Source organism: Amblyomma mixtum, chromosome 3 (genome assembly GCF_055824585.1).
Source record: "Amblyomma mixtum isolate Tamu chromosome 3, ASM5582458v1, whole genome shotgun sequence".
Classification (NCBI taxonomy): Eukaryota; Metazoa; Arthropoda; class Arachnida; order Ixodida; family Ixodidae; genus Amblyomma; species Amblyomma mixtum.
This window is the reverse complement of record NC_143014.1, coordinates 116,756,515-116,781,040: the sequence shown is the minus strand read 5'-3', so window position 1 is coordinate 116,781,040 and position 24,526 is coordinate 116,756,515. Positions and strand designations below refer to the sequence as shown.

At 49.4% G+C, this 24,526-nt stretch overlaps 1 protein-coding gene across 1 annotated transcript in view; it reads left to right on the top strand.

Moving 5' to 3' along the window:
* The window catches only part of LOC149351523 (carboxypeptidase B-like), a 38,323-nt gene extending 14,118 nt beyond the window's left edge, over positions 1 to 24,205 (top strand). The window contains exons 2-11 of the mRNA XM_089577040.1: positions 5,519 to 5,600; positions 8,400 to 8,536; positions 9,894 to 9,984; positions 16,785 to 16,886; positions 17,426 to 17,524; positions 19,295 to 19,405; positions 19,473 to 19,563; positions 22,561 to 22,763; positions 23,832 to 23,916; positions 23,985 to 24,205. Of these exons, the coding sequence (XP_089433166.1) occupies positions 5,519 to 5,600; positions 8,400 to 8,536; positions 9,894 to 9,984; positions 16,785 to 16,886; positions 17,426 to 17,524; positions 19,295 to 19,405; positions 19,473 to 19,563; positions 22,561 to 22,763; positions 23,832 to 23,916; positions 23,985 to 24,184 (1,201 nt within the window). The 3' untranslated portion in view covers positions 24,185 to 24,205. The remainder of the gene's footprint in view (positions 1 to 5,518; positions 5,601 to 8,399; positions 8,537 to 9,893; positions 9,985 to 16,784; positions 16,887 to 17,425; positions 17,525 to 19,294; positions 19,406 to 19,472; positions 19,564 to 22,560; positions 22,764 to 23,831; positions 23,917 to 23,984) is intronic.
* Positions 24,206 to 24,526: the final 321 nt, after the last annotated feature.

Sequence of the window (24,526 nt, the reverse complement as noted above, 5' to 3'; positions counted from 1 at the left end):
CCTTTCACGCCGGCTGAAACGGGCGAGGACGTTCGGCGGCGTCCAGATGTGTAACCTTGTCCACAGCGAGGGGTCCTTCTCATCCTCGCGCTCACGCAGAAGGACACAACGGCACAACTCACAGGCGTCGCCTTGGCTCATGGTTACGCGCGCACACAGCCACAGCCACAGCCACAAACACGCATACACCGGCACGTGCGCGGACGCTGGTCGGCGACAACGACCCCCCCCATCAGAAGCGTCCAGAGGCGCCGCGGCGAGGGTCAAAGGGTGCACTTTCCGCCCCTCGGAGCAAGGAGCGGCTGGCAAAGGCCAGCGGTTGCAGCACGCCATCGAATTCCTGTAGGAGAACTGCTCCTAAACCCAGATCGCTCGCGTCAGTCTGGACTACGAACTGTCTGGTCAGGTCGGGTAGCCTGGGCTGCGCTGTCTCGGCAATGGCACTGGACAGGAGGCGAAAGGATTGCTCTTGCTCGGGCTCCCATCGCCACGCGGCAGTCTTTCCCAAGAGCTAGGTCAAGGGTGCCTGCACGCGGGCACAGGACGATAAAAGTTGGCCATTCCCACACAACGGCGCAGGCCGCGTACATCCTTGGGCGCGGGAAATTCGAGTATGGCTCGAAGTTTCTCCGCATCTGGCTCAATGGAGCCCCGGCCTCAGCGACTGCACCCCTGCCTCAGTGGAGGCTTGGGCGGGCTGCACGAACGAGGGAGGCAAGGCTCCTAGTTCGATGAGCGGCGCGGTTTCCACAGGGAACCGGCCAGCGCCTCGCCATTCCCAGAGCAGAATTGACTGCTCGCGGGGCACGGCTGCTGCTGTTCGAAACTGCCGGTTGCGGCAGCGTGACACGAACCGCTTTCGCACTGGGCGGAAAGCGTGCACAGCTGAGGCATGTGACCAGCGGATGCACCGCAGGGTGCTTCCGATACAGCTCCAATGGGAGCCACGTGGTCAACATTTTGGATTGTGTCACCATAAACCCCAATGGGGGCCGCGGCCAACCACGGTGTCTAGCTATTCGAAGGAACAGCAGCCAGCGGATCAAACGACGCTACAACTCCGTAGGGAGCCGACATGTAGCTGCCGAGTGCCGCGCTGGGGGTGGTAGACACGGTGCGCAAGCGTGATCGTCAAGGCGACCTGCTCGGCTAATGTGCCATCAAAGGCGTAAGCGCCAATGACTTAGCACGTTGGGCGCCAGTTGTGGGTTCCTAAGTGGACACAGGCCACCACCCACCGCGGGTTCGAGCTTCGCGCGAGCCAAGGGCCCCGATCAGCCGTCACCACACACACACTGGGAAACCGATGCGGTGCACTCAACCTCCGCTGGGAGGAGAGCGATTCGCCGCAAAGAAATAGGCCTCCAAGTTCACCAAGGAGACGTTTATTCACGTCGTCCTTCAGCAGTACACACGCACTCAATCGTCACCCCGTCCCGGGGGCGCGCGAGGAGCAAGGCTCCGCTGCGCGCACGAAGCGACTCGAGCAATGTGCGCCGCTAGCACGCCGCTGCAGGAGAATGTCCCCGCGGCAGTGCTGTGATCTCTCTCTCGTGTCGACCGTTGGGCCGGTTGCGAGAGAGAGTGGTCAATCAACGCAAGGTACGCCTGTCGGAGGTCGCTGGACCCCGCTGGACAGGCTCGAGCCGCTGCAGGTCAGAGGACACGTGCGGGCGAGCTCGAGTAAGCACTGGTCCGAACGGCAAAGGCCGGCACGGAAAAACAGTAACGTACGCACCTTACGCTGTCTCGGAGGGATCTCTCTCTGGGCCCCGCTCGGACGGTCGCGCGGTGCGCGGCCGCCCAGAGCGGGTCCCGGATTCCCGCCAAAAGGCGCCAATGGCAAAGGCCCTTGGGAGCCGGGGCGGAGCTGTGGCTAAATGACAGTGATTAGTCACCCAGCCGCCTCTCCACCGCCTGAGGCGGGAGCAAGGGAAAGAGGAGAAACAACGCGGGAAGCCGGCACAGCCGAGCAACGGCAACGGCGGAAAGCCAGGATTCCCACATCCCCCTCTCCTTAAATGCCCTCCTACCCATCGGCAAAGCACGCGGCCAAAAATAAAGAAATCAATACACAAAAAAACTACACTTCAGTTCCAAAATAAAGAAATGAATACACAAAAAAAACTAGCTACACTTCAGTTCCAGCCAGAACAATGTAAAAAAAAACAAAGGAAAAACAAGGCAAACAACACTTGCATACGCTTCAGTAAATCAAAACAGCTTGCAGATTATATACACGGTACACAAGAAGATGTGAATACAACTGTACAACTATGTTACAGGTGGATGCCAGCCTCAAAGTTCGGTGGCGCGGCCCAGTGGGCCTGTCGGCGACTCACCGCTCGCAGACTTCAAGTTGAACAGGTTGGGAGGGCCGACGACTGATGGCGGTCTTCTTTCCGTTGATGTAGGGTGCGTTGATGACGACGGGGCCGCGGCAGAGCACTGACCTCGCGCCCTTGGACACGACATCACGTTCGGGCACAAGACAGTTAGTGCACCCCTTTCACGCCGGCTGAAACGGGCGAGGACGTTCGGCGGCGTCCAGATGTGTAACCTTGTCCACAGCGAGGGGTCCTTCTCATCCTCGCGCTCACGCAGAAGGACACAACGGCACAACTCACAGGCGTCGCCTTGGCTCATGGTTACGCGCGCACACAGCCACAGCCACAGCCACAAACACGCATACACCGGCACGTGCGCGGACGCTGGTCGGCGACAACGACCCCCCCCATCAGAAGCGTCCAGAGGCGCCGCGGCGAGGGTCAAAGGGTGCACTTTCCGCCCCTCGGAGCAAGGAGCGGCTGGCAAAGGCCAGCGGTTGCAGCACGCCATCGAATTCCTGTAGGAGAACTGCTCCTAAACCCAGATCGCTCGCGTCAGTCTGGACTACGAACTGTCTGGTCAGGTCGGGTAGCCTGGGCTGCGCTGTCTCGGCAATGGCACTGGACAGGAGGCGAAAGGATTGCTCTTGCTCGGGCTCCCATCGCCACGCGGCAGTCTTTCCCAAGAGCTAGGTCAAGGGTGCCTGCACGCGGGCACAGGACGATAAAAGTTGGCCATTCCCACACAACGGCGCAGGCCGCGTACATCCTTGGGCGCGGGAAATTCGAGTATGGCTCGAAGTTTCTCCGCATCTGGCTCAATGGAGCCCCGGCCTCAGCGACTGCACCCCTGCCTCAGTGGAGGCTTGGGCGGGCTGCACGAACGAGGGAGGCAAGGCTCCTAGTTCGATGAGCGGCGCGGTTTCCACAGGGAACCGGCCAGCGCCTCGCCATTCCCAGAGCAGAATTGACTGCTCGCGGGGCACGGCTGCTGCTGTTCGAAACTGCCGGTTGCGGCAGCGTGACACGAACCGCTTTCGCACTGGGCGGAAAGCGTGCACAGCTGAGGCATGTGACCAGCGGATGCACCGCAGGGTGCTTCCGATACAGCTCCAATGGGAGCCACGTGGTCAACATTTTGGATTGTGTCACCATAAACCCCAATGGGGGCCGCGGCCAACCACGGTGTCTAGCTATTCGAAGGAACAGCAGCCAGCGGATCAAACGACGCTACAACTCCGTAGGGAGCCGACATGTAGCTGCCGAGTGCCGCGCTGGGGGTGGTAGACACGGTGCGCAAGCGTGATCGTCAAGGCGACCTGCTCGGCTAATGTGCCATCAAAGGCGTAAGCGCCAATGACTTAGCACGTTGGGCGCCAGTTGTGGGTTCCTAAGTGGACACAGGCCACCACCCACCGCGGGTTCGAGCTTCGCGCGAGCCAAGGGCCCCGATCAGCCGTCACCACACACACACTGGGAAACCGATGCGGTGCACTCAACCTCCGCTGGGAGGAGAGCGATTCGCCGCAAAGAAATAGGCCTCCAAGTTCACCAAGGAGACGTTTATTCACGTCGTCCTTCAGCAGTACACACGCACTCAATCGTCACCCCGTCCCGGGGGCGCGCGAGGAGCAAGGCTCCGCTGCGCGCACGAAGCGACTCGAGCAATGTGCGCCGCTAGCACGCCGCTGCAGGAGAATGTCCCCGCGGCAGTGCTGTGATCTCTCTCTCGTGTCGACCGTTGGGCCGGTTGCGAGAGAGAGTGGTCAATCAACGCAAGGTACGCCTGTCGGAGGTCGCTGGACCCCGCTGGACAGGCTCGAGCCGCTGCAGGTCAGAGGACACGTGCGGGCGAGCTCGAGTAAGCACTGGTCCGAACGGCAAAGGCCGGCACGGAAAAACAGTAACGTACGCACCTTACGCTGTCTCGGAGGGATCTCTCTCTGGGCCCCGCTCGGACGGTCGCGCGGTGCGCGGCCGCCCAGAGCGGGTCCCGGATTCCCGCCAAAAGGCGCCAATGGCAAAGGCCCTTGGGAGCCGGGGCGGAGCTGTGGCTAAATGACAGTGATTAGTCACCCAGCCGCCTCTCCACCGCCTGAGGCGGGAGCAAGGGAAAGAGGAGAAACAACGCGGGAAGCCGGCACAGCCGAGCAACGGCAACGGCGGAAAGCCAGGATTCCCACAAGGTTAACAACAAACACACACACAGTTCCAGAAACGAACTGCAGTCAGTGGCAAGTACAATGTACTGTGTTGAGACAAATGTAATTCTTCATTGTGCGTGAGCGCGCGCAGAAGAGAAATGCGTGACAATGCATTACAAGGCATGACAATACAATACAAAAATACTAAAAAAACCCTAAATACGTGGGAATGCATGTGACATGAAAAAAAGAAGAAAGAAATGCTTGCTATGCTTTCTGACGCCCGTTCTGTCAGTATTTTCCATCAACATGTCTTGGATAATTATTTGGTACTCTAGGGGTGTAAGCATGATAGTCGGCCTACTGTTTCGTTGATGCCGCTTGAGAATGTGTTAAATTTGTGAATCAGGTATGATTCACAGCTCTCACGCTCATAATGCGTTTTGAACCCCGATTGAAGTACAATACCCATAAAGTTATCGAATGGATGCCCAAGGTTGTTTATGTGTTTTGAAAGTGGGAGATTTGGCTGCGGCCGCAGCCAAATCTCCCACTTTATATATATATATAACGGGTTTATGGGAGTTTAACGTTCCAAAGCGACTCGGGCTATGAGGGACGCCGTAGTGAAGGGCCCCGGAAGTTTCGACCACCAGGTCAGAGAAAGAAAACAGACTCGCGCCACAGCAATCTGCGCCGAAGCGACGACGATGGCTGCGGCGAAAGTCCGGTACTCCTGTGACCACTGTCGTCTTCCCACATTCGCTGAACATATAAAAAACACATAATCGACCACGAAGTTCGAGCTAGCAGCGTTCAGCCGCTAGCTCGCCCCGCCCCTTTTTACTATTCATCATATGTGCGCAACATCGACTGTGTTTTCTGCCTGAAGAATACTCTGAAGGCGGAGTGTATATTTCGCTTTTCCGTGAATTATTTTTTTTTTCCTACTATGTGCAACGTGCCCGCCACTTTTGTTCTCGTCAATAGCTCAGCAACAAACGGTCTGAGACCGGCGCACATAACATATATGCGCTCTCGTTTCAGGTATACAGTGTACAGGCTATACCCAAAAGATGTGACGCAGCTGAAGTACCTGGCTGATCTGGAAAATACAGAAATCGACGGAGTACGTATGCATTTAACTCTTGGGCATCTGTAACTGTGATCATGTTCATAGCGCAGAGAAGCTACACTCTTGCACCGTCTGCGCAGCGACTCTGCCACGTCGGCGAGGTGTGCGTTGGGGGTAAAATGTGCCAGTGTTGTTCGCGTGAGCATGAGACATGTGTGCGCAGCCGATAGGAGGTGAATGCGTATCTGGACAGCGTCTATGACATACCCAACAATTCTGGGCAAAAACATTTTTGAGCAGGAAGCCGTCTGAGCACGCGATTTTTTCATTGAATGTAAGGTTTCACTGTAACAATAAATATACCCGCAGATCACCCGACGGCAGTCTCGCGTTTTTTTAGACCACAGCTCTTTGGCGCCCGTTTCTGCGTTTCGCGGCGTCGCCGTTGTCCGTTGTAATCAGCAGTGGACACCTTAGTCGCGCTTTAAGCTTCAGGCGAAAAAAATTGAGCGGAAGGGAGCTTGGAAAGCAAAAGAAAGGCTCATAACTGCCCTCTTGTAACTGTGGACACCTCATTAAGCTACGTGGCGATAGTGACGGGTGTGGGCTGCATGCGTTGGCACTGACAACGTTGCGCCGTTTTGAGGAAAGGAAGTGCGCGTAACTGGCTCCCTGGTTCACTGGACGCCTCAATCGCGCCTATATAGGCACATGGGGTGATGAGAGAGACGTGAGCTGCAGGCATTGACAACGTTGTACCAGAAACGCGGCGCTGAAGCCATAGGCCGTCGGGGTTCATTGTGTTCATTGGCGTTGACAACGTTTTACGCTCCGATCATTTTAGGGAAAGGAAGTGCGCATAACTGGCTCCCTGGGTCAGCGGACGCCTGAATCGCGCTTACAGGTACGTGGGGTGATGATAGAGAGATGTGGGCTGCATGAGTTAGCGCTGACAACGGCGAGCGAACTTTCGCGATCAACCATCAACTGCCACCTGCCAGGGTGACAGGGTGGGTGGGAACTTAAATGTGCATATAAAGACAAAGAGAAATTTCTTACCACTTATGCGGAAGAACATCCCGTTCCTCTCGCTCGTAACGCCTCCCACGGCTGTGACAACCTCGCGAAATACTTGCATAGACCTTGTCTTTGAGAATCAGGCATTGGTGCAGCAAGTCGAGCATACATCCATCTATTTCTCCGACCACAAAAGCTTCCTTCTATCAAGAACTGTGAGTGGAGTGTTTCTTGAAGAAGGGAAATGTGTGAAAAATAACAAGTTGTCTGTAATTGTGCGTGCATGTCTTGCTCGAATTATTTGCCTCATTCTGTCGAAAAGCTGGAACAGCTGATGAGCTGTGCTCAAATTTCGCATTACGAGGTAACGTAATCGTCGGCAATTCTTTTTTCTGTTAACGTTTTTGCGATCATCGAAAGCGTTCCCCTTTGGTTTTCTATGGCAGTCTTAACTGTTCGATGCGATCGATGGAAACACTTTAAAATAAAGATTTTTCTGCGTATCAGAACAATGGACGATTACCTTCGGTATGTCCATACAGTATCGTACAATTTTCCAATTTCCAAAATTTTTGTCCGAGAATTTTGGATATGGGGTCTTTCGGGGCAGTAGTAAGGGCTATATATTGTTTAGGCTATCGACACAGACGGAGCAGTTGCCGACATGTTCACTGTAAGGCTAACCGCGCCCACTGCACAAGACAAGAACGGCAGTAGGACAATCTATGTTCTTCATCGCACTGTAGTGCTTGTCTACTTTGATATATAAATATTAGCTTTAAATATTAGTTTTCTACTAGCCTGAGTGGTAATATAATCATGAGTAAAGATGATGCGTTGGCATCAGGTGAGTGGAGAGGTGTATGTACTGCTTGTTGTATGATATTACAGGGTTATTAAAATATGTTATGCTTATTATGTTATTGTGTAAAGTCTTGGGTGAAACACCCTCTATATACAGGCTGTTTCAGCTAAGACTTTGTGCAATTTTTAAAAATACGCTTTTTGAGTTCGGAGAGCACTTTTTTTCGGCATAGCACTGTCAGCGGTGTAATGCATCACAATACAGCTAAGACGTACTAATTAGCAGGATGGTTAACTAATATTCAGTAGTTAACTTGTAGCTATTGCCGTTAGGCTCCTTAATTATTGAGAGGCTTGTAGCCCATCGTAAGTAATATCCATATCAGTTTTAGAATTAGAAAAACGCGGTTACCCTCGACGCTTTGGCCCAACAAATTTTTGTTACATTGCGCCAAAATACTAGCGCTTTCGAGAAGCTTGCAGGCACGGTATACATATAGCGAAGTACACGCTTCATTAAAAGAAACAATTCTATTTCACTGTACATTTCGATCGGAGGACCGATCTCTTGGTCCTCCGATCGAAACGTCGAGTCAAATAAAAATGTTTCCTTTAACGAAGCGTATACTTCGCTATATACTTTTTTAGCAGTCAAGCACTTCATGCTCTGGCAGCCTATATATATATATATATATATATATATATATATATATATTCGGGCAGCTCGTACAGCAATTAAATACATCCAAAGTATTCGTGCACAAGAGGTGCGGACGTCTGTGCGGTTTTCACAGACCCGATGTGACAAATATCCAGGTGTATGAATTATTATTTCATCTTTTGATATTATGCAGAAAGTGGGCATTATTGGGCGAAGTTATTAAGGACACATGCATGGTCGCTCGCAAATTGAACGCGCAGGACACGGACGTTTCAGAACCTCGAAAGCGGCGCGAAGAATCGATCTAAAAGCTTGGGACTTCCATTCTTTTTTGTGCAACCAGCGTGTAAAAGTAGTCGTCTGGCGCGCAGTTCGACTTCTGGCTGGAGCCGTCGCGTGTGCACCGGTTCGTGGATGTGAGCGTGTCGCCGAACAAGCAGCGCCACTTCCTCGACCAGCTGCATCGGAGGGACATCCCAAGTGAGGTGCTCATCCACGACCTCGAACAGTGAGTTCAACCCGCTGGTTCAGGACAGGGCGGGACACTCGTCCACTGTATACGGCACACCCACGCGTTCGAGGCCCGATGGTTTACCACACTGCCGGGCCGGCAGCAATAGCTGAAATTACCTGATCAGATCCAATGACCCCTGTAATGCCTAGACATTTAAAATGTCGGATAAAAGTTAACTGCCTCCATTTTGTTGCTTGCTACTGACCCCTGAGGCCATGAAGGATGCCGTAGCGGATGGTCCCAGATTTATTTATTCTTTAGCCTGCCCTGACATCGCACAGCATACGAGCGGTTTTGCACTTCGCCTCCATCGGAATGCGGCTTTCGTGGCCGGGATCCGTTCCCGCGACACTGGGATCAACATCCGAACGCTACTGAGCCCCAGCGGCGCGGCTCGGAAAGAAACTTTATAAAGAAAGGTGTGATATGACATCATAATTAAAATTAGCAAAGTGGTATAATTTCTGTACGTATATGGAAGATAAAACTGCGCACGCGTACTGAGGCTGATACAGTAAATAAACGACAAAAGTCAAAATAATTTCATCACCAGCAGGTCAAAATTGTGGGTTGTTTTGCCGGTGTCGTGTCAGCTTTTTGCACCTGAATGGTCTTACAGCAGGCCTCCTGCATCCCAGGTAGCGGCCACTTTGATTTGATAAATATGTTGTAAAATGCAACATTGTGAGCATAATCGAAAATCATAAACATTTGCAGTCTGTATCATACGTAATATACCGGGCACTACCGGGTTAAAGGAATACGGAATCATGTGGGAATATTCGCGGGAACTTTCGCACCGAATTAACCGGAGTCATGCCAGCAAAAGTATGCGGCTTTGTTCTGCTGTTTAAACGCCGTTAGCCAACTGAGCTGTCAGCACCGACTCTGCACACAGACCACTGAGCCATTTGCGCGTGACTCCCGATGCGGCTACATGTGACGCAGAGCCCACGGATGGCCCGCACCGGGTAAAGTTTTCTGCAGAATATGCCTCTGCAGATATAGGAGTGTATATATTGCTTCAATATATTCTATAGCAAGAAAGGATATATAGATACAACTTCTAATAGAGCAGACGTGCACTATACGCGCTGAACTGCACGTGCGACTAAAGCCTCGCTTTATGTTATTAATACAGAGCGTGCTTTTGCACAATTCTAAAAGAGGTCAAGGAAGATGTCACATATTTCATGTGACGCGCGAGAAAACACTGAAATTCGACACTATTTTTGGCTCACAGATGCGGCGTGTTATGATATATCAATGCAGTGGGTCTAGCGGCTTGTCCGTACGTTTCGCCATGCGCGAGATGACTACAGTGGCACAACTTTTTTTTCTTTTTATATAGAGAGATAAACAACTCGACAACGAGTAGGAGTGACGTCCCCGACATGAGAATTCCTCGGAGTTTCTTTTCGGACTACCAACGTCTGAACACCGTAAGTGCGGACACATCGGGTACTCGGGTACATCTGGCATGCTGAACGCTCTATGACGGATATGGGCGTGTTCAGATAAGAACGGTAATCGATGTCCCATGGCCATTTTTTGTTTTCAATGAAATTTTTATATATGATGGGCAAATCTGTCCACACAAAGGAATGAACCTTAGTTTCGCAAGAAGCTTCGTAGTTTTCTCGGAAAAAAATCGCATGTCACAAGAGGTGGAGAATGTCCTTTTTGGCACTTCGCAAAGTTGGAAGTTTGAAGCCTTATTCCATGCGCAAAAAATTTTTTCCCGCATCAGAATTTTTTCAGAACTTCTTTACAACTTGTACAAAATGAGAAAATAAAAAATGTTTTCTTGCTCTTTCAACCTTTTGAGTAAAAAAAATGCAAACTTCGCTTCTGGAGCTATGCGGTGCAAAAAAGGCACTTTTCAGGGCAGCCTGAGGGCAAGATGCCTAAAGATCTTCCCACTGAATATTTTTCTCAGTATTTTTCAGCTGTTTTTACTCACGTCAGGCAAGTTCTGTTGCTCTAGACTTGGCAGATAGTTTTCAGTACGGTCTCAAAATTGGCCGAAGTTCAAAAACGCCAAAAAAGTGACAACTTTGACTTGGGTTTAAAAAAAACATCACCATCGAATTTTGTTAAAATTTGCTTGAATAATCCTCAGTACATGATAATTTTAAGGCACTAGAAAAGTGTTGCATTATATTGTTTTAAAATACAAAAATAAACACAAAACTGAGTTCATGTTTTTGTTATATAGAATTGCTTATTGCTGCCTCTTAGAAATAGTAGCTGTCAGAAATTTGATTTAGCACTCATTGAACGTGGTTACATTTTATTTACCCCAATATCCGAACCATTCTCAATGCTTATAGAGCTTCTATTCGCTTGTTAGCGGCGCTCTTAATGCGTGAAAATGGGAATAAATTCGCTATTTTGCCTGATGTCATAAGAATTGGCTGGTGGCGGTCAAACGTTGTTTGTATTCTCTAATTTATTCGTCGTACGGTCTATTGGTATATATAATCGATTCATTAAAGATATTAGATCATTTCTCGGTTCTTAGAAAAATTTTTGTATATAAAAGTTAATATTAATGCGTTTCTGAAGTTGGCGTTTTCGAACCTGCGTCTATTTACCTCTGTCTTCAATGGTTCTACAAGGCACTGCCAGGAGAAAAAACGTCGTCTCCTGAGGGGAACGATTTATCTGCAGGGTTTTTAATCATGGGTAGTTTTATTCAGGAGGCAATTTAAAAATGGGAAATTAAAATTTTTCGACAAAGTCGCCTTCCATTTACTTTGGACGGCAAGTGTACATATCCGTAAACCGGTTGTAAAGGGATACCTCGCTGCGGAAGAAAAAGGAATATGGCGTATGCGTGTGCGCATTTCATTCCGGCCTGACTGCAGTCTGCCAAATCTTTAGCTGGCGTGCGCAACGGCCGCTTTTTCTGCGCTCCTGCGCTTTACGACGAAGCAAACTTCCGGAAAGCTCAATATTAAAGGGACCATGCAAAGAATTAAAAGCCGCTTATAAATGTTAAAAGTGATGCTCAGAAACATTGACACCAAGTATGAGTCTTCGGAACTGAGCCGGCAATTTATTATGAATTTTTAAAAATCGTGTTTTTTAAAATTCGCGGGCCGTTTGGTGTCTTCGTAGGGAGCCATTTTAGAACCAAAATCGGGAAAACAGACATCACTAGTCCCATGACGTCGGCAGGCCACCACACGCTGTCATTCGCTCGAGGCGCGGCAGCTACGACGTCACGGGCACACTTCTGGTAGCGGTGAAAATCGTCTGCTCGAGCCGCCGCGCGCCCCCCTCGGGCAAGCGCGATCCAGGGCATTGCCTTCGCGCATATGTTTTCAATTTACCTCTGCCGCCTCTTTCTGTCGCGAGTTCTGGAGCCAAGAAAGCGCAGAGACCGGAGAGACGCTGCCGACGCACGCTGCTCCTCGGGAGTGGGACCACCGGAAGTCGTAAACCGAACGTCAGCGAATGACGTATTTATGGGCGGTGCCCAGTCCCGGAACTGTTTTCTTTATTTTTTTATGGTGTCCCGCGCGTACGAGTTGAGGGGGGAGAGGAGGAGCGTGATTTTTAATCGTTATTGATGCTAGCTCAAAAATTCTTGCGCTGGGGTGACGAGTGATGGATTGCCTATCTTTACGTAATCTCGATAAATTTATTTCATAGTCCCTTTAAGCATGGGCTTTTAAACGCATTTTTTAAATGCGCTCAGATTCACTTACTATGTAACAAACTAGAATGAGTGCAGTTCTGTATTGTGAACATTGGTGAAGTTTTTCTTAGTAAAAGTTGCAGAGCATGTTGAGAAACGTCCATTTCAGTTGTTTTCTGTAATATCAGTTTAGCGTGGTTTCTTTTCAACAACTTAGAGAAAAACCCGAGAGAATGAAAAATAGCCGTGTGACTGCGCTCCTCGTCGCGATGTTAGCACTCCAAAACGCGCTCCGAGTGAACGAACTATCCAAAAGGAATAAAGAGGCCACCGGGGACACAGCGCCCGTTCCGGGATGACCGCGGCCATGAGCGCGACAGGACCAAAATTTAGCAGTGTTTGAGCCCCTTAAAAGAAATTTTTTCTTTGCACGTGCATTCGCCGCGAGACGAGACGGGGCTTGACTGTGTCGGTCATCTTTCTCGCCTCATATCGGGAGAAGGAACCACAGTCATGCCTCTGCACGTTACGCGATATCAGCTGTGCACGTTGCGCAGTAGCCTCAGCCTCTTCGCACTGAGCGTGGTTCTTGGTAGCTGGAATAGCATTCCGGCGCAGCCTTGGCTCAATTTCATCAAAAACCACTAATTTGTAGCAGCACGTAGCAGGTTTAAGGCAATGGCGAAGATTGGCTCAATTGACGCAGCATTCCCACCGCTGCAGCGTGCACAACTGCATTGAGAGAAACTTTACCAGATCTAAAAACTCCAGCTGCTGGAGATTTGTCCATGAAAACCGCGGCGCATATGGTCGAAACAAGCATGTATGGGCTCAATACAGTTTTACTTAAACGTTGGAAGGGGCCGCCGCGAAGAGTGCAGTTCGACGAATGGGCGATGGCCAGTGGCCTAGCCAGAAATTTTGTTCGGGATAGGGGATGAGGGGGGGGGGGGGGGGGGGGGGGGGGGCACGTTGTAGCGCGGCATCCTCCTTATAGAATTTGTCGAGGGATAAAATACACTAATAATAACTGCATTGTCATTGCCAATGCTATCGTGTATTAGATGCTGCAAACGAATTCTTGAACGCTACGCACTTTCAAGTAAAATACATGTATTATTTTTTCATAAAATAATATATTCGTATGTCCCAAAAATTTTGACAGAAATAATTTGCTTCCATGTTCCTGTCTATTTAATAAGTAAAGAAAATATCACATGAACTTTAGAACTATATCAGTTAAAAACCAGCAAAGAAGTGCATGCCACTGATATGAAAAACGTAAAGGCCATGAAATTAACAAGTTGTGGACAAATATTTTAACAAATATTTGCAGTTCAAGAATCTTGTTTGCAATTTTGTACGTATGCATCGGACAGTGTATTGTGCAGGTGCAGCTATCACCGTTCGAGTATTGTAATGGCCCCGAAATTATACTCGCAGCAGAGAGCACATATAAAAAGCAGGAGTTCAGCAAATTATACATTATAAATGCGAAGATACAATGGAATATCACAAACGCGAAGATACAGCTTGATACAGGGCAAAAGAGTCTCGCTGGAAACAAAGTTCACCGCATGTATACACAAAACCTCGCAACAAGATATTTAAATATACGTGTCTCTAATAAATCTACATATCTAAGCAAAAGATGGTGTATATAATGCATCAAACAAGACGAATAAACATGTTGCGCAATCACAGATAGTAAACTTTACGCAAAGAAAGACAGACGATCCAGGCAAGAACAAAACTATGCTCGCAGAAATCGCGATACGTATTAGGGCCATGCTGTGGTCGCGACAGCACCATATGGGTAGAATAATAGAGGAAGGATGCAGAAATCAATACGAAAATGTGTATTTTAGCTGCCTGCACAGCGGCAACAATTATTCTGCACCCAGAATTAAAGAAGGGTATTGCTATGGCTCAAAAAATAGGTAAAAGCAGGTAGCTTAAAAGGAAAGAAAGGGACAAACGAAAGCCACATACGATGCGGCAAGTTGAACTACCCAATATCCGAGTGTGCTCGTTGGGAAACGCCGAGTGGGCCGGACTTTCAGTGAGCAAGGTCGGTCAAAATTGGTCATTTATGTCCTCGTAATTTTCGTATTCGCATGATAACTTTGATCATGATGCTAACTGTTACAATAAACGGCAAAAATTTCTGCGGTTTTAAAAGCTAATGAACAGTCATACGTTTTCATAATTACGCGTTTATGGACCTGAAGGAACAGAGTTTTTTACTTGCATTTATTTTTGCTGCTTCGCTAGTTAAAGGACAAAGTTTATGAGAAATTTATATCCATAAAGTTTCGGAACTGAAATCCATGCATTCAGTAGATTCCGCGGCCGCCGCGAGATGCAGTGACGAGCCTGCTCGTCATCGAAACGCCCTTGCAGCTTTGTGCTCGGAATGGTCTCCTTGCATTCTGTGACTCCAGGTGCATGGACGTTGACACGAAATCCAGCCCGAGTTCGCGCCGGAATGTCTTTTGGAGAGTGAAAGAAAATCTGAAGGGCACTTCGCCCTTACTAAAGTGCGATGAGGCGAAAGCCATTTCCGCCTCTGTTGCTGCCCCTGTTACTGTGGTGATGACGTCATAGGTGACGTCACTAGCATGCGCAGTACATTCCCGGTTACGACATTTGATAACATCATCGATTTTGTACATTATTTTTGTTAATTTTTTAAACATTTATTTATTTTTAATTAATTTCGTGCTACGGCATACTACGCAATGTCGATTACGTCATCAGTCTTTATTAATTATTTTATTAATAATTTTGATTGACTGTTAATTAATTTTGTGTTACGACATACTGCACCATGTTGATGACGTCATCACTTTGATTAACAGCTAGGTTGGGACAATTTCCGCGGACTCATACGCCGGCGAGTCATCAGCCTGTAAAGGCTTTTTTTGCCTTAGACATTGGAAAAAAAAAAATTATTTCCTGTGCCGGTGGTTGTTTTCGTAGGCGATGCATGACAGTACAAAAAAGTTTCGGTGGGAGGGGGGAGCTGAAGCCCCATAAGCCAACCTCCTGCCTACGCCCCTGGCGATGGTACTCGTGCTGTGCAGAATGCGGCGAACGTACCACTCTCGCGCTGCTCCGGATTCATTCGCGTGGCTCATATGCGTGCATTAAGCGGTTATAGCAGCTGCACGTCTACGTGCGTGATTAAATGTGCGAAAGAGTCGCTTAGCTTCATCTATGGAGAGAGTAGGACGTGCTTGAACAACTGTTTAGGCTGCACACTACTCAAATTGTTCTCGGCAGCTGTTTGCAGTCGCGCTTACTCTTTTGCGAAGACAACGTGCACCTTGAGGGGCTTCGGGATCCTCACTTAGCGGCGGACGGAGAGGAATACACACATGCGCCGTTCCTTCGGGCACGTATATTCAAGGACAAAAGTGTGAACATTCCGCGTCCCCTAGCGCTCGAGCAGCGCAGTTTTTACCCTCCAAATAAAGCAACACCTCTTTGCAGCTGTTCAGTGGGATGTGTTCTAGCAGTTTTTTCTCATATCGTGGGATTGCACCAAATCAATATATCCGCAGGTCTTTCCTCGGGACGCTTGTACCTTTTTGCTATTTATTGTCAAAAACGCACACCACTGATTTTAATGACAGTCATCACTACTCAGTGCGAGCGCAGGACAAACTTTAAAAGCAAGGTTTTGCTACGCATTGGAAAGCTAGACCATTCCCATCAATATGTTCATTGCAGTATATTACAATATTACACTGCTGCCTCACACAGTAAAAGTGGTGTCCTAGAAAGCTGGACTTGGTACAGCCGCATAGACCTATTGCACAGAGCGCGAGAGCGCCAACCGAACTATATATGGCACCTCCCTGCACATGCGCGAGGCACCCTAGGCCGAACTGGCCGAAATGTCGCCTGGCGGCTCGGCACACTGTTATCGTGACCCAACATGGCCCATCCACTAGCGCTGGAAAAGGTGGTCGTCCGTGAGTGTGTCCGCAATGGCGTCCCACTACTTCGGCTTGACACGCGAAGCAACGCTTTGGCAGCCGCAGCGGCGCACAAGTAAATAACTGCTGCTTATCCGATGGGGTGCTTTTGGCGACGCCTTATCAAAATAGCAACCTTTATGGGGCCTACACGAGATGACGTCTGTAGGGAGCCGTGGTACAGTGGAGCGTATACATTCTTCGGGGAAAAATTCTCGCATTGCGTGCCTTTCACTCCACCACTGACAGTGCTGCAGCATATCTTACGCGGATGTTTTCTTTTTTTATGGAGCATCTCTTTTCCTTTGTGTGCGAATAACGAGGGCTGCGAAAGCTTGTACATGCGCAATATCATTTTGACTATCGTTTGACGAAGTGAAATATATGCATGCTGCACAGGAAAACTCTGCATCGTTTGTATCATAACACGAGCCCCCTTCCCCCTTTTTTTTTTATTTAAGCCTGCCTCCGGATGCATGACACAAGATAGATAGTACATCATCCTTGCGAGCGCTTCCTGTCCGTCAAATGCTTTACGGCTAGTGAACAATCGCGCAATGGTTCTGTTGACTGATTCTTGTTAAATGCACTTTTCTTCTTATCCTGCCACAAGATCTACAACCACATGCAAACGTACAGTCTTCGGAGAAAGTCCTTGGCAAACGTCATGAACATTGGAAAGTCCTTTGAAAATCGTGACCTCAAGATTATCAAGGTGAGTCTAGAAGGGCCAGTACGAGGGACTACAAAACTGTGCTAAGCTTTCCTATGTTAGGCAAAGAAAGTTCGGAAATCGTTCAGGAATAAAGTGTTCTCTTTTTTTTTTTCGAGATTACAAAATTGTCGCAATGCAAGAAATAATTCATAACAAATTCATCACTGCTGTCATATCGAAGTGCGCACAGTTATACACTAAGAGCAGGATGCGTGCGTTTCCCCGTCTTTCGCAGCACATCAGTATAGTGAAAGCTCGCATTGTACAGTGCTGTGACGCACCAAAAACATCCCAAGACTAGTAACACAGCAAGCGCGGCCGCGGTGAGCTACGCATTAATTTGGCTTCTTCAACACGCGTCGAATTCCCGAATGCCAGTGTTTGTCTTTTGCCTCACACACAGACGTGTGCGGCCATGTGATAAAAACGACAGTCAAGTGAGAACAGCTGTTTAAAGTGTTACGTCTGTCTTCTTGATGAATCTGGCGGGAAGAAGCGGTCTATACAGGTCCACGCATTTACCTTGCTTCCTTGCGCAGCTGTCGTCAGGACGGGCCAAGAGGGCCGTTTGGCTGGACGGAGGCATGCATGCAAGAGAGTGGATCTCCCCCGCGACAGTCATGTACATTCTCGAAGAGGTTGGTATGAGAAGACTGATGGCCACTGCTTTCAAAGCAATATGATAGAATCACTGCGACTGCTGTCGTTCCGCGGCCTTCGAGCTAGAGATCTTGACAAATGATGCAATAAACAAACTCGGTGGCTGCAAGCCAGGGTCAGATGATGCGTGCGATGTGCGCGCCTTCGGTCGCCACAGGGTGGTTAGGTCCTTTCCGCAGTCATGAAATAAAGCAGCGACAGTTCCTCCCATGCACTTGTTGCGGTACAAGGTGAGCGAAAAGTAACCCCCGATTCAAATTTCTTATTGCAAAAAGCATTAATGCCTCACTTAAATGAAGCATGTTTTGAACCACAGAGATAAAAAAATGTGTCTAGAGTCATTGTCTGTCAATTAGTTTCAGCGCTGTCCACAACCTGCCCCTGTTAACTGAATTCAGAATAAACACCCGCGGTGCAGCGGCACGCTGATGGTAACATGCCGTATATGCTCATTCCTTCAGTTAAACGTTTTGCACTCTATAGAGCGGCATTATTACCCCTTCCACCGTCTACCCGAGTGAGAAAATACCGAATGACATGACGTCAGGGTTCCGTGAAGGCATAAAGGGAGTCCAGCTGAGCCTGTGCAGTCACTCGTTCTATCCGGATGCGTTTCGAACTCTCTCTGCGCTGCAACTGAGTTCTGCCAAAATATTGTTCCAGTGAACCGCATTTACAACCACTGTTTCTTTATCTCCCGAGCAACTGTAAACAGGGCGCTGCTTGTTAGCCACCGTGTAGCGCTCATTTGACAAGGTAAAAGCTGCGCATTGCATACTTCGCGCGATCAGGTCTTATTGGGCGCGGGACGCAATGCTGGACGCGCAGTATGACCCTGCGTCGTCGTCTGGTGATCGAGCATAGGTGTACTCATTCGGCTCAGGGAACGCTGTGTCTTCACACGAAACGCCAGGCACCGCGTAATTCCTCTGCACTGGAAAGTTTTCGGCGTCTTCAGGAAAACTTTGAGCGCAGGTGCATCAAACGATGATGTCTTGCAGAGAAGCGCGCGAGTTATGGTATTGCATGCTGTTCTTTGATCTTGACAAACCCTCCTGCGACACTTCCAATACTGCAGGAAATTATTCTGTATAGTTTCTCTTGTTTCCTCGATCGCTGTACTTTTCCGAGGGCGGTGGGTGTGAATAAATCTGGAAATGGCACCAGGGGTCTTCTGACGTAGGTGTACGTTTAGTGTGGGTCAGGACCGCTGTCTAAACGTCAGGCACGTGACGGAACCCGAGATTTTCCCTGACTTCGGGCGGCAGTACGTCCGGCCACCGCCATCTCCTGCGTAGGCTGACTGCGGCCATAAGGTGCGCACCCTGAAGGGGCGCTCGTGGCTCGCACCGCGCATCGACTCTGACCGGCACCGGGCACTGCTCTGCGGAACAAGAAGAGCAGCATGCACAAGCAAAGAATACCACGAGAGGGTGCTGGTACAGCTCTCTCTAAGAGCCAATGCGTGCAAAAACACTCAAGACCGACAATTCGGACCGGTCCCTCTGCCAAGATCAAGAGAGGCAAGGAGACAACGAGGGGTGTGCCGGATCCGTTGCTGGGTCAGGGAAAACCTGCGGGACCGGCTCTCTCTCGTTTGCAATTTCAAAACGCTGACGATCGGGTGAAGCCCCGATGTGTGCATGCTTGCTGAGGCCATAAACTGACTTGGGCCAAGCTGAGTGTGGAATGTCGTGGCCGTTCGTCGCGAACTGCTGAGACCGTGTCGTTTTCCTTCTGGTACCCAGCTGGTGAGCGGCTACAGCAATGACAATGAAACGACCAAGATTCTGGACACCTTCGACGTGTACGGGCTGCCGGTGGCCAACCCGGACGGCTACGAGTACACGCACATCTTCGTGAGTCATGACCGCCGCCCCGCTTTTCGGTGATGGCAAGTCCACTTACGGCCTGGGCTGCTTGCAGAACCGGCTATGGCGGAAGACGAGGTCCACGACAGCCAGCTTCATTTGCCGCGGTGCAGACCCGAATAGAAACTTCGGCTTCAAGTGGAGCTGTGAGTATAGGCACCCGAAAACAAGCATGTCCAAGGACCTGGCACCACGCGTCTGCGCTAACCATCACGATGTTCACCACGCAGCGCGAAACCGTTATCTTTTTCTCGTCTCTTGTCCCCTCTCGAGAGACCGCTTTACAGGGGAAAGAAGAGGTGTGGGGAGACGAATCGCAATAAAGCGCTAGTAAAGTGCGCGCTTGCTATACGAGCGCATACACTCCTAAAGGCCATCACAGCGCTCTGATCGTGTACTTCAGGACAGAATAGATGAAGGCTGACCAAATACGTGATGCCTGAGAAGTGCAAACAGCCCCATCATTACGGTTTGCGAAAAGAATTTCCTTTACGATCGTGGCCGCCTTCATTCAACGCTTCAAAACCAGTAGTCACTGGTGCTCTAACAAGGGCTGTCTCAAAATTGTTTGTAACAGCTGTGTAATCGGGGTTCTTCAAACATGTGCTGGTAAACCTGGTGGTAGCATAGCCTCGCAACCAGAGGCGTCACTAGAAGGGTGCGGACTGCACCCAGTGCAACGTTGGGAAGCGGGGGAAGACGGACAAAGTGGTGTGGTTTGGCGGGGTGACGCGTCGGGCCACCGCAACGGATACTGCTGCACCTGGTGACGCCTTCGTTTCAAACACCCTCGGCCAGCGTTTGAGCTACATGGAATGTTGATAACGCACTTTTCAACGTTGTGGTTGAAAAGCGAAGATAGTGAACTGAAGGCTATAGAAAGAAAATGTCCGAACAACATGCGTTTTAAAAGAGACCCGTCGTTACGTTACTGTTATGTTTAAGTCCTCTATTTCAGGGAAGTGCCTAGACCAGGGGTTCTCAAACTTTTTTGCTTGGAGGAACCCCAAAAGCCTTAAATAACTTCCAGGGAACCCCCCCCCCCCCCCCCCCCTCCTCTGCTTTCACTTACCAGCAATGTTGTCGAGCGCATTTTTGCAAAGAGAGAGTTGCAAAAGTTAAATGTTTATTGCACAGATTAATACAAATACTAATGTGATGGGTGGTACTGCTCCCCTTTTAAGAGCAAGTCAAAGCGTGCCTCAGTAGCACTCAGAGCCAGTCTCATATCAGCTGCCGGGTCAGGGCCGGTGAGGGTTCTCGCGGAACACAAGAAGACAGCCCGCGGAACCCCTGTGTTCCGCGGAACCCAGTTTGAGAACCCCTGGCCTAGACAGTGGATTTAATACCTTTAGCGCTCTCCAGCCTTAAGGCTAGATGAATTTCACCCGAAGGTCAATGCAGAAAGCCTGCATGTGTAACTAACCCACAGCAGTTGCATAATGTATACAGAGGAAGTCGTATTTTCCTTCGCTCTGGCTTATTACGAAAACTACCCATAATAAGGACAGTAGGACTGTGCCGCCATAATAAAATCATGGAGTTTCTAAATATTACCTAGAGGGAAAGCTGGCGCCACCTTATACGCGACTTTCTTGAAGACATGGAGGAAGAAAAGGTTTTTTTTTCCTCCATGCTTGAAGAGCACTTCATCCACCGCGGGGATGCCGGGAAAACAGAGGTTTCGTGTTTGGCTTGGCTAGAGTCGGGCAGAAAACGTGGATCGCGATGCTCTCCTTTGTGCGCAGAATAAATTATTTCAATACTGTGTTTTTCACTTCTTTAATATATTCAACGCAAGTTAAAGTGCGGTGCCAGGCTGAAATGGAAACTTTCACAGCATTTCTGCAATGTTCTTGCCTCGAGAAGAGTCGTATTTTTACAGCTGAATCCACATTTTATGCCAACAATAGTCAAGCCAAGCAAGAAACTTCGTCTTCTCGGCATTCCTGCGCCTCTGCGTGGTGGATGAAGTGCATGCCAGCTTTCCCGCTAGTTAAATTAAGAAACTGTGTAATAAAACTGTTAATGGCTTATAGACATCAAATGGTGTTTTGTCCAAGTCCAAGGTTGCCAACAAACATGTAGACGTTTCGACACCACCCTTAAGCCGGGTAAACCCTTTGCAGGGTTGAGCAAACCTGCAAAGTAGGTTTGCTCCCACCTCCTCGGTAGAAATCTAGATGAAATAAGGACGCTTTCTACACGAACCTAAATGCGAACTACAGAATCGTTCGGAAACTAGTCACTGTCATCCTGAAGTCGCTATATACCCAATAGGAAACTGTTCAGTTACATCTTGAAGTCGCTGAACACCCAGTGGGCGAACATTACACACGCGTTTTCCGCAGGCCGCGAAAGGTAGATATCACCCCATGATGTTTGCCGCCCCTACGCCGATTTTATCTGAATTGTTGGAGAATTAATGCAGTGCTCTCGTCGAAACTATGCACTGCGGTTGAGCGTACTAGTACGCGTCGAGGAGTCGTTATGGTGGGACGCGCAACGTACTACTTCGTTGGTCAATGATGCATCAGCATGGCGAATGCGTGCGTAGCAAATGAGTGGTGCGGTTAAGAATAGGAATGAGAATTTTCGCGTATGCGTTCATTCGGAAAGTAGCTCCTGCTCTAGGCTTCCTCTCGGGTCAAACAACAGATTGAAATTTCCACTCTGCATCAACCGTGTCCGCATATGGCTTGCCCAAGAGTTCATCGGCGCCAGAGTTCGCAAATCTGAAGCTCTGCGCGAATTCACAAATGAAAAGCCCGTCGGCTTGAGCTGGAGGCTACGATTTAAAATTTCGGCTGCATTGAAAACTGTTTGAAAGAGAGTCTGCACACCCCACTCTTAAACAGAAAGCGTGCGAACGACAAGTCCATACAGGAGGCATGCGCACTTATTTTCGAGCACTAAACCTCCTGGATGAAACTGGCGTCTGTTTCGTGAACTGATACGTTACGTGCGAAACAATCTTAAGGTGATCACGTTAAGCTTGAGTTAACTAGCTGAAGCGCCTGAACAGTTCTGAGTTTTTCATTAATATTATGAAAAAACACTGCTAGACACCCCCCACTTTTTCACCAAAGTCATTACAAAGACGGGTCGCTGCCGGTATGACGTATCGTGTGTCTTGTGCGCAGCGGGTGGATCAAGCAGCAAGGCGTGCTCGGAGGTCTTCGCCGGGAACAAGGCCTTCTCGGAGCCAGAAACCAAGGCCATTGCGAACTTCATCTACGCTCGGCGCCGCGAGATCATGGCCTACATCACCTTCCATTCCTACTCACAGCTCTGGCTCACGCCGTGGGGTTACACGGCGCTCAAGCCGGCCAACTACCTCGAGCTCGTGAGTGTTCGCATTCGTGCGCCCGCCTCTTTGCTCAGGTGACGCAGGCGACAACGCTCGAACGCGCTGCAGTAATAATTATTATATATCGCAGTAACAGAACGTATACGGTCGCTTGCGGGGTATGCAGCGGGCATTGTCGCTTGTCTGTTCCTTATGCAAGGTTTCTTGTTTTTGGTGTCTTTTATTCATATTTCTGCGATACACTTAAGGGCCACTAAGTTTCAAACAAGAAGAGGAGCTCCTTCCTCTAGCAATCCTATGTATGTATGTATATATATATATATATATATATATATATATATATATATATATATATATATATATATATATATATATATATATATATATATATATATATATATATATATATTGTGTAGGATTGCTATTACTCACTGATACCAGCCACTATACTGATTGCGACCGTGGCGCCACGAGTACGTACAAGGCAACAAAACAGACTGCTCCATAAACCGTCCGATTTTTAACTGCATAATGCGTTGCGATGAACTAGAAGCTTGAAAAGAAATTCAGCGGCTAACCAACGCTATGCTACTGCTGGACACGAAATTTTCAGTGAAAAGCTGTGCTGCAGAAATTCTCACCCTTCCTTTTCGTCAGTCTTTTTTTTTTTCAGCTTTTTCCCTCTTAATTTTTCTTTTTCTTGCCATTTTATGCTTATTACTGCAAATTTTATTTTTTTAATGGACACTACCACCTACTGCTCCTTGGTCCTCACTTAGCCGCGCTTGGTTCTGACGTCATGCCAATTGTTGAGCTGCTTGCTGTAGGCCATCGCGGATGAGCTCCATGTAACAGCTTTTCGCTGTAAGAGATCAGGAGATGCGAGAACATGGCACCGGGCTCACAGAGCTGTACGTGAGCACATTCGTGACTTGCTCGGAGTCGACAATAGCAAAAGTACAGCTGCTTACTAATGACGAAGCGTGCGATGCCAGGACCGGTATCGCAAGCCCTGCCGCGCTCTTCAATGCTTTGAGTGTAACCGCGTGATTATAGCCTTTGCTATGCGTGAGACCATGCAGTGACGAGGGTCCCCGAACGCAGGCCCGCGCTGCGAGAGTCGCGACGGCTGCCCTAGAGAAAGTCCACGGTACCAAGTACAACGTGGGAACGTCGACAAGCCTTCTGTGTAAGACATGCCTGCGCCGCGGGGTAAGGGAGGGGCGCGTGCAACCTATCCTCGCTCCACTGTTGCAGATGTCGCCTCGGGAGGATCAGACGACTGGGCCCTTGGCGAGGCGCAGATCCCGTACGCGTACACGGTCGAGCTCCGCGACACCGGTCGCCACGGCTTCACCCTGCCGCGCGATCAGATCGTGCCCACCGGCGAGGAGACCTGGGCGGGCATCAGGGCCCTCCTGCTGGAACTCGCCAGCAAGGTGGCCGAGGGAGCATGACACTGGCCGAGACGACGAAGAAAGCCTATTTATTTTTCGCAACACGCATTACGTAATAAAGACGGACTTGCTCGCGAGTAAGCGCCCACGATGTATTCATTTCTCGCGACGAAGTGTTTTATTGCCCATGCGCGGTCCTCGTCTCAAGGAGCACCGCTATTTTTCTCCGCGTGATTCCCACGCGCTTCGCGGCTTCCGCTTAAGTGTTTGCGACGAAGAGACTCGTTCCGAACTTCCTCGCACCGAAAATCCAAGCTCGTGTGGCATGCGACTTCCGGCAACGACACAAGCTCGATATCACGCGCGCACAATGTGGCAACGTATGCCAACCCACGGAGTGCC